The 9,531-nt window shown below is 63.4% G+C and overlaps 1 protein-coding gene across 2 annotated transcripts in view; it reads right to left on the bottom strand.

The window, feature by feature from the left end:
* The window catches only part of GATA5 (GATA binding protein 5), an 11,360-nt gene extending 7,879 nt beyond the window's left edge, over positions 1-3,481 (bottom strand). For both annotated transcript variants that reach the window (XM_032257097.1, XM_032257096.1), the window contains exons 1-2: positions 2,778-3,481; positions 889-1,064 (exon numbers count right to left, since the gene is read on the bottom strand). In XM_032257097.1, coding sequence (XP_032112988.1) covers positions 889-1,064; positions 2,778-3,300 — 699 coding nt within the window. In that variant the 5' untranslated portion in view covers positions 3,301-3,481. The remainder of the gene's footprint in view (positions 1-888; positions 1,065-2,777) is intronic.
* Positions 3,482-9,531: the final 6,050 nt, after the last annotated feature.

The following is a 9,531-nucleotide window of genomic DNA, read 5'->3' as shown; positions in this document are numbered from 1 at the left end:
CCCACACAGGGTCCACACCACCCGCAGAGGAGGGCTTCACCCCACACGGAGCCCAGACGACCAGCGGAGGAAGGCTTGGTGCTTAGGAACATACCCTTGCCCAGCCTTCCAGCCCAGGGGCTATGGTGGCCCCTCAACTTTCAATAACTTGCAAAAACGTCAATACCCCGAATCCTTATTTGTAAAATTACTTGAAAGTAAGGGTTTGCCTGGGAAACAAAGTAACTTTCAGCCTTTCCCAGCCTCTGGGGACTGTGCCCTGCCTGGGGCAAAAGTCCGGCTCCCGAGTCCCCCACTCCCTGCTCAGCCACAAACCAGGAAGAACCAAAAGTGAAAACAAGTTTTGCCCGTGAGGCAGGGGACAGGCATGAACATGGTGTCCCTTCAGTCCCTCAGTATGGGTTGAAAATGCTCCCCGAGGGCTGCGGACCCAAAGACTCTCCAACTGAAGACTTTAACGTCCTTCAATAAAGTATCCAGCAGCCACCTTCCCTTGAGCCTCGTCCCAGGTAGGGTCACCTTGAGGCCTTGGAGACCTGGCCAGGCCACAGTCAGCCACCACTGACTCGTGAGGCTGAGCTCCTGGATCCCTGCAGCAGCCCTTCCCGGACCCAGCCCTGAGCAGAGCCCGGCTGGCACCACTGCTCCCGAGCGGCCCCTGAGCTCTCCCAGGGCTGGGTGCTATGAGCTAGCAGCCCTGGCATCCCCACTGGGATCCCTGCCCTGCCCCAAGAACTCAGAGAAGACCCGAGACCCAGCGGGGTGGGCATCCAGGCTGTTTTTGGCACACCCCCTGCCCCCACCCCAGAGGATCTGGCGTGGCCTAGGTAAATTGAAGAGGTCCCCTGGAGTGAGCACTTTGCCCAGCACCCCCCAGCCCGAACTCACCAGGCGCTTCTGGGGGCGGACGAGCGGCCGGTTGACGCCGTTCATTTTGTGGTAGAGGCCACAGGCGTTGCACAGGTAGTGGCCGGTGCCGTCCCGGCGCCACAGGGGTGTGGACAGGGCCCCGCAGTTGACACACTCACGACCCTCACCCGGGAACTCTTCCAAGAAGTCAGACACTGAGGGGACAGGCAGCTGGTGGGCGCTCCCCTCCCCCTCACCAGGAGCCTCCCAGCTCCCCATCAGGCCGGCGCCCCCCCCCCAAGCCTGGCAGCTTTTGTCAGACGAATAAATTTAAAGCACGTATTTTGTGCTTTAAATTTATTTTAAAATTAATTTGCTTATTTACTTAATCTTATTTTTAAATTTTTAATTTACATATGATAACATTTGTTAGAATTGCTTTTACAAAAACGATGTGAATAAACACAGCCTAAAGACAGACACCTGGGGCCCTCCCAGACCAGGATCCAGCACTGGCCTCTGCTTGTTTGACCTGCGGGGAAAGCAGGGTGTCTACACTGGCGGGGGAGGCGGATTAAGGGGTGTCTACACTGGCGGGGGAGGTGATGAAGGCTGTTTTGTTTTGTTTTGTTTGAGACAGAGTCTTGCTCTTTTGCCCAGGCTGGAGTGCAGTGGCGCCATCTTGGCTCACTGAAACCTCCACCTCCTGGGTTTAAGCGATTCTTCCACCTCAGCCTCTCCAGTAGCTGGGACCACAGGAGCGCGCCACCAGGCCCGGCTTAAGTTTCTTTTTTTTTGGTATTTTTAGTAGAGACGGGGTTTCACCATGTTGACCAGGATGGTCTCGATCTCTTGACCTCGTGATTCGCCCCCCTCGGCCTCCCAAAGTGCTGGGATTACAGGCGTGAGCCACCGCGCCCGGCCGATGAAGGGGTTTTATCTGGCAGCCGCTCTTGGCTCTGCTGGGACCGCTAACCCTGCTGGCCTCCTTTTCTGCAAAGCGGGTCCATGGCAGGGGTGGGGGCTGCGATGGTGGAGGAGGTGGGTTGGGAGGTGGAGACCGCTCTCTGTCAGCCTTGCTGTGGTGGCGACCAGTGTCCTTTAGAGGGACAGCCTCGCAGCCCCCTGGGACCGGTTTAACACACTGTGGCGGGGGTGGAGGTCTTCCTGGTCCCCTCCAGGCCCAGCCCGGCGCCAGTGCGAGGGAGGCCCGGGCGCCCAGTGGGGGTGGGGCAAGGATCCATCATCTCCCCGCTGGGGGTGGGCGCCCGCCAAGGGGCTGCCCGGGGAGGCGGGGTGCCAGGGGTTCGGCGGCTGCGCTGCGCCCGTTTCCTGCGCCAAGGGGCCGGCAGGGTCCAAAAGGCGGCTCCGGAGCTGCTGCGTATCCAGGCCTCCACGGTCCCGGAGGGGCGGGATGGACCCTGGGGAGCTCAGAGGCGCCGCCTCCGCGGGAAAGTGCCTGCGCTGCACCCGGGAAGAGCCACGGCCTTCGCAGGCCTAGAATCCGATTCTCCAAACTGATACTCAGGGAGCGACTGAAACCAGGTCTCCAATTAAAATAGGTAAACCTCCTAGAACAGAGGCGAATGTGGCCACTTCAATAAGCTGGCATTTTGGACTTTATAAAAATAGTTTCCAAAACTTTTAAAAAACAAACAAAACAAAAAAAGCGACGATGAAGACTTGGGGCTCCACACCAGCAGTCTGGAATGCCGTGTGGAAATGCATGTTCCTTCCCATGAACAGGTGAACACACGGAATCCCGGACGGAGTTTCTCGTGCGGGGTGTGTACCTAGGGTGCTGCGGTGGCACCTGGCGGGGAGGCTCGGGCTGTGGGGAGGGGGGAGGAGGGAGCGTTTCGCAGGGTGCGGGTTTGCACCCGGATTCGGCCAGCCCCGGCCCCGAGTCTGTGGAGCCCCGTACTCACCCAAGGCGGGCCTGCGGACGGGGAGGCCGTGCAGGACGCTGCCATCGAAGGGCCCGGCGGTCCAGGTCGGGGCCACGTCGGGGCTCACGTAGGCCGGGTAGGTGGTGGGATACGAGGTGCCCAAGGGCCGCCCAAGCGGAGCCGCGAACTGTTCCCCAGGCAGCAGCGCGCCCTGGTAGGCGCCGCGGTTCTGGCCTCGCGCGCTGCTGCCGCTGCCCGGTCCCTGGGGGCTGTGCGTGAACGAGAAGGCGGTGGCCCCGGGCGGGTGCGCGGCCGGCGGGTGCGGGCTGCCGGGACCGAAGGCCGACGAATCCGCTGGGGCGGGCTGCGACCAACAGGGGCGCGCGGCGAGCTCGGGGGGCTGTGGGCCCGGCTCGCACCGGGGCAGGTAGGACAGCGTGGAGGGGACGCGCGCCGGTGGCACGAACATCGAGGAGCCGGTGCCCGGAGCGTGCAGGAAGGAGCCCGAGTCGGCGTAGGCGGCCTGGCTGGGGCTCGCGGCCAGCGCCAGGCTCCGGTACATCCTCTCGGGCGCGGTCCTGACCTGCGGGGCAGAGGAGAGGTGTGGAGGTCCCCAAACCGTGCGCCCTCCGCCGCGCTGGTGCCGGGCAGGTGCCGCCGCGCGGGCGGCGCTTCCCACTCCCCAGCCCGGGCCGTTCCCCGGGCAGGTCCCCGAACCGGAGGGAGAGGAGCGGCGGGGATGGGAGCGGCCCGCGCGTCATCCGGGGCAGCCACGAAGCCGGGCCCACCTCCTCCCTGCCGGGGTTTCGGGGGTCTCCGGGGTGGGCTCGGTGAGGGGCGGGAAGGACGGGGCAGGGCGCCGCGGCGGGACGCAGGGCCTCGGTAGCAGGGCTCCGCCGCGCCAGGAGGGGCCCGGTGGCGAGGGCGCGCGGCTGCAGCCCGGGCTGGAGCACTCACCAGCGGGCAGCGAGGGCAGGAGGGCGCGACAGTGGCAGTGGCGGTGGGTCTGCGAACGGCGGGCGGAAGACTGGGAGCCAGGGCCTGGGAGGGTCCGCAGCCCCCACCGCGCCGCCCCTGCCCGCCCCGCCGCGCCGCCCCTTCCCTTCCCGCGCCCGCCCCTCCTTCCCCGCGGGGTCAGAGCTGGGGCTCCGGCCGCAGAGCCACGTGACCCGGGCGGGCCCAGCTCAAGGGGATGGGCGACGGGGACGCACGACACGGGGCGGCCAGTGCCGGGACACAGGCGGGCCGAGCGCTCAGGGGCCCCGGCGAGTCGGGCGCAGAGACTCCTCTAACTCCGTACGGGGCGCGAGCCCTCTTCCTCCCCCGGGGGCCCCCCTTGATGTGCGCCCTCGCCAAGGGCTCGGTGCAGGGACCTGGCTCCCGTAGGAACTGCTCAGCTCGGGTCGCTGGACTGGGACAGGGTCCCCTGGCTGCAGCCCCGCGATTTCCTCGGTTTCTGAGCAAGCGGAGCCCCGGGGGCTCGGGGTGCCAGTGGAGGCGGGCAGGGTCCAGCCACGAAGGCCTGATCTGGATGCCAGGCTCGAAGCCCCCGTCCAGTGGGACTGTCAGGCGGCTCTGGGGACTCGGGGAGAGCTTCCTCCAGACGCCAGAAATGCTGGAGGGTCGGAAGCGACTCAGGTCACGGAACCGAGCCCCGCCCTTGCTCCCGGTGAGGGCTAGATGGAGCCGTCGCTGCGGCGGAGCAGTCCGGCACAGGGCGGAACCGGAACGGCGGGCTCGGAGCACACTGGGTGGACAGAGCTTGACCGAGGTGCTTGGGCCATGAAAGTTTTTCTTTTTTTTTCTTCTTTCTTTTTTGAGACCGAGTTTTGCTCTGTCGCAGAGGCTGCAGTGCAGTGGCGCGATCTCAGCTCCTCGCCTCCCAGGTTCAAGCGATTCTCCTGCCTCAGCCTCCCGAGTAGCTGGGACTCCTGGCTCCCACCGCCACACCTGGCTAATTTTTGTATTTTTAGTAGAGACAGGGTTTCACCATGTTGGCAGGGCTGGTCTCAAACCCATGACCTCGGATCTGCCCACCTCAGCCTCCCAAAGTGCTGGGATTACAGGCGTGAGCCACCACGTGAAAGTTTTTCGTTCCAGAAAGGAGCCCTCGGCTCCTGTCAGTCAGGGGCAGAGGGGAGGACGCTGGGTTCTCTCCTCGGTGGAGGCTGAAGACCTGGGAAAGAAGGAAGGCTGCAGTGTTGCCCCCTCGGGGTGGGTGTTGCGGAGACCACTGGGGTCTGGATGGCCACGTGTCGGGGTCTGGGGAGAGCTGGGGTGCCCACACGCTCTCTTCTCTCCGGGCCTTCCTCTTCCCCCACAGCAGACAAGGATTCAGGGTGCGTGTGGAAGTGCCCAGGGTCTCTGCGTCTGGGAAGGCAGCAGGCTGACGCCCCTGGTCTGTGGGGGCCTTGGGACCCCATGGAGGTTTCGGCGGTGGGCTCAGACCTCTGCAGGAGAGAGTGCGTCTCTCAGGCTGGGGTGCGGGCGTGGGTGCCACTGGGATAGGGAGCTAGGCGACCTTCCGTCACCCCTTTCCCAGCTCCCAGCCTCCTCCCTGCCCGCTTCCCACCAGGTGCTCCCTCCTTTCCTGTCCTCAGGAACTGGGGAGGTGCTGGCCGCCCTGTGTGGACTCCCCTGCTTTCTGCTGTCCCAGCACTCGGGGTCTCCACGAGGGTCTCTCTTTGCCGCCACCCCTGCAGGGTTTGTCTGTGGATGGCAGCGTGCTCCGTGAGGGTGGGGAGAGGTGCTGGGGCCATGGTGGTGCCGGCGCAAGGTGAGGCTCAGTCTACCGGCTGTAGCGGAGGGCTCTAGCGCAGCAAAGCTGGGTGGACCGAGCTCTGACCCCTCAGCCCAAAGCCTGGGTTACCAAGCCCTCGTGAGCACCAAGAATGAAGAGAAGTAAAAAGGGACACTTGTGACTTGCTGGGGGCTGAGCCACCCCTAACCCCAAGAAAGGCCTAGAGAACAAGAAAAGAACCACTGCAAACCTGGGGTGCTGCAGGCCAACTAGGGGGGGACTCCGGGGGGGTTTGGGGGGGGCGGGGGGCCTGGGGGGGGGGGACTGGAGGGGAACTTGTGCTTTTTGTAATAAAATCTGTAAAGTTGGTGAATAGGAAACACCAGCGTTGCTGGGTGCTGTGTTTTGTCCAGATGTTTCCACGTAGTTCCCACATCGATCTTATGCAATAGATCACGCTATCATTTCTATATACAGATGAAGAAACAGCACAGAGAGGTGAGCCAACCTGCCCGAGGCCACACAGCTAGCAATTTAACAAGTCAATTAAAACAAAGAAGGGAGTCTCTGAGTGATGGTGGTTGGTTGCTTTTTTGAGTTAGTAAGTGTCTATCTACAATGGATATTCGTGTTAAACCCTGGCCTCTGTGGAGGGTGGAGAAGGGAATGTTTACTCCTCAAGGTTTCTCCGAGGCTGCACCTCGCCCAGGGCTGTACAGGGCTGGGAGTCGGGGGCTGTTCTGGCTACTTGGGAGCAGCCCCCACAAGCGTGGGACAGCCTCCCTGCTAGGTGGGTCACAGCTCATCTGCTCTGCAGCAGCAGCAGGAGCCGCTGGTGGCGTGTTTTCCACGTGGATCCGGCTGCCTCCATGGTGGCCGGTGGCGCGGGCACGTATCCCTGGGGGTTGTCTGTGACAGTGTCTGGACCCCTTCACAGATCTGTTTCTATTTGAGCCAAAAAGAGAGGAGTCTCAGCTCAAACCTCAGAAGACAGGTGTCCCCAGCCCCCTCCACCCCCATGGTCATGCTCCGTGCAGCTCTGCACCCCAGTGCACTGGGCCCCTCAGGAAGGACGCGGCCCTGAGCCAGTGACCCAGCCTGCCAGGCCCAGGCACCCCTGTACCCTGCCAAGCTGCAAGCCCTCTTCTCCCCTGTCCCCATGGCCGTGCTACTTCCTGCAGGGGCCCTTTGCCCTCTACTTTACTTGACGAACTCCTACACATCCTTCAAGGCCTGTCTTGCAGGTCCCTTCCTGTCCCTTTCCTTACCTGGCCCTCTCCCCTTCCTGGTGCCTCATTGTGCTGTGTGGTCAGATGGCTTTGTGCTCCGTCTTGTCATAGCAGAAACTGAGCCAGGAGAACAGCTTCTGGAACAGTAGGTCAGGGCATCGAGTGGGCACAGTCAGAACTGTGGGACTCAGCATTCCATCTCCAGGCTGTGTGGCCTTGGGTGAGCTGCTTCCCTCTCTGTGCCTCTCTTCCAGGCTGTGTGGCCTTGGGTGAGCTGCTTCCCTCTCTGTGCCTCTCTTCATCTGTAAGAAGGGGGTGATGATAGCGCCTGCCTCGTGGCTTTGGGGAGGCATCAGTGGGACTGGGTACCAAGGGCATCTGTCCTGGGATGGGCGTGCAGCAGGCATTGCGCTACTGCTCGCCAGGAGAAAAGGGTTAAGGGTTCCAGTGTGGGGGCGGAGGTTCTGGGCCGTGTGTCCTGGGCCCTGAGAGCCGGGCAGCTGGGGTGAGCGATAAAGCCCAGGAACGAGTTTCTGGCCCTGCCACGGGTGCCCCTCTCTCCTGAAGGCTTCCCTGGTTCACTGGGATGCAGGGACCTGCCACGGCTGGCCTGTTAGGACACATCTCTAGGTTGGGGCCCCCACTCCCATGAGATAAGAGGGTGGGCACGTTAACCCCCCGGTGACCATGCAGAGTTAAGTTCCATGAGTCCTGAGTTGTGAGGGGCTTCTGGGGGCCTGAGTGGCCTGGGTGGGGCTGGGATGGGAGAGGGGTGGGTGTTGGAGGTTGGGGTTTGGGGGCAGGTGTTGGGGGCTGGGGGCTGGGGTGGGAGAGGGGTGGGGGTTGGGGGCTGGGGGCTGGGGGGGGGGGGGGGGGGGGGGGGGGGGTTGGGCTGGGGAGGAAGGCTCTAACCGTCAGGCTCTTGGTTTCATTTCTCGCTGTCACTTTCCTAGCAGCGTTCGCATCCCCCCAGCCCGCCCCCAGCTTGGGAATCCTTAACTCAGACATGCTTATCAAGGAAACGAAAACAGTCTCATTGTTCAGGAGGATAAGGGGCGTCAGCGCCTCTGGACCAGCTCCCCGGAGACACCTCGGATTTGGCCCCTGTGGGTGAAGTCCTGGGTACAGGATGCCCTCCCCCTGGGGCCTTGGTCCTCGCCTAGGAATGGCCCCAGGGAGGGCCCTGTCCCGGGAACACCCCAGGCAGGGCCCCCCTCAGGGATCGGCCCTGGCAGGTGGGGTCACCTCCCTACACGCTGCCTGCAGGTGGTGGATGGTCTGCCTTTTGGGCCCCGGGGATGGTTCCACTTGGGGCTTTGAGCTCCGGGAAGGCCATCCTCTGTCCAGCCAGGGGGAGGGTGCCCCTTAGAAGGGGGCTGTCAGGGTTGCCTGAGGAATGCGGCTGGGATGACCCCCTCAACCCTAGTCCAGGGGTTCCTTGGCTCTTGCCCCTCCCTGCAAGTGCGGATGCCATGGGAAGCTGTGGGGAAAAGCCCCAGAGACCCCTGGGCAGGGAAGGAGGGTTAGGAGCTGTGCTGAGGCCTGGGGGCGGTAGGGCTTGTGCTGCTCCCTGGGGTGGGGGGGGACAGGATGTTAGAGGAGGCGAGGGCCTGCTTCCAGCAGGGTGGTCATTGCCAGGTGGAGGTCTGTGTTCTCAGCAGTTATTTCAGGTAAAGCTCATGCCCCTGGGCCCCGGATGTGGGGGAAAGCCGGTTCATGCCCCTCCGCGCCTCCTGCACTGCCCCTCTCCCAGGCTTCACCCTGGAAGGCTGTGGGCCCGGGGCATCGGCTGACCTCGCCAGGCCCACAGCACCCTCAGGACCTCACCACCCCTTGGGGTCCACAGGGCAGCATTCCGGGGCTTCTCCAACACAGGGGGCTCCATTTGCCCAAAAGCCAAGGACTGCAGAGCACATCAGGGTGAGGGGGCCCCGGAGGTGGGTGCTTTGGGGGTGGGCCCAGCTAGGTGCAGCTGGGGAGCCTGGGGGCACCGCACGGGTGTAAGAATTCATTTCGGACGCAGTGTGTACCCCCTTCTATGGGAACCTTGAGCTCAACAGCCAAGGCCAGCCCAGGCCTGCTGCCCCTTTGGCTGGTGCCACTTTTAGGTCGGGCTCCAGGGGCAGGGACAGGTCGGCAGTGTCCCCTCTCTGCCCGACTGCAGCCTGGGGCTTCTGGAGCATTCCTGTGCCTGGCTCAGCTCAGCAAGCCGACATTTGAAAGCTCATCGAGGTGGGTGATTCTCATGTTCGTTTCATGAATGAGGAAACCATGGCCAAGATAGAGGTGACCTGCCCCAGGGCCACAGCCGGGCAGGGGCGGGGGTGGCATTTGAACCCAGCTCCTTGCCTCTTGCGTGTTGCTCTGCGGGCCCCAGCTCCTGCTGGCGCCTGCTCTGTGGGTGTTCCTTCATCCAAGGCGCCTGCCGCCCTCAGAGGGTCCGTGGGGCGGGGCGAGAGCTCCATCTTCGACCCACCCCTGGGCAGGCTTCGTGTTAGAGGTGGCAGCCAGGTCCTGTCGACGGAGGACGCTGGGACTTGGAAACAGCCTGCCCTGTGGGTGACCCGGCCGGCCAGGCGAAAACTGGCTGCCGAGAAAAGGGAGCGGGAAAGAAAACAGCTCTCAGCCTTGCCGCGTGTGTAACCGAATCTGCTTTCAAAGCCCCTCGCGACGCGGGCTCAGCATTCGGCATGGCAGGCGCTGGCCGCCAGATCACCGAGGCCCGCTGGCAGGGGGCGGGGGTGGTCTCCTGGGGAGGAGCTCAAGGCGAGTTTGTTTTCGGGGAGGAGGTCATTGCACTCGAGGTCCCCCATGACTGTAGCAT

Source organism: Sapajus apella, unplaced genomic scaffold, assembly GCF_009761245.1.
Source record: "Sapajus apella isolate SASKATOON/1434 unplaced genomic scaffold, GSC_monkey_1.0 scaffold96, whole genome shotgun sequence".
Classification (NCBI taxonomy): domain Eukaryota; kingdom Metazoa; phylum Chordata; class Mammalia; order Primates; family Cebidae; genus Sapajus; species Sapajus apella.
The sequence above is the reverse complement of the archived record's forward strand: the minus strand, read 5'-3'. Positions and strand labels throughout refer to the sequence as shown.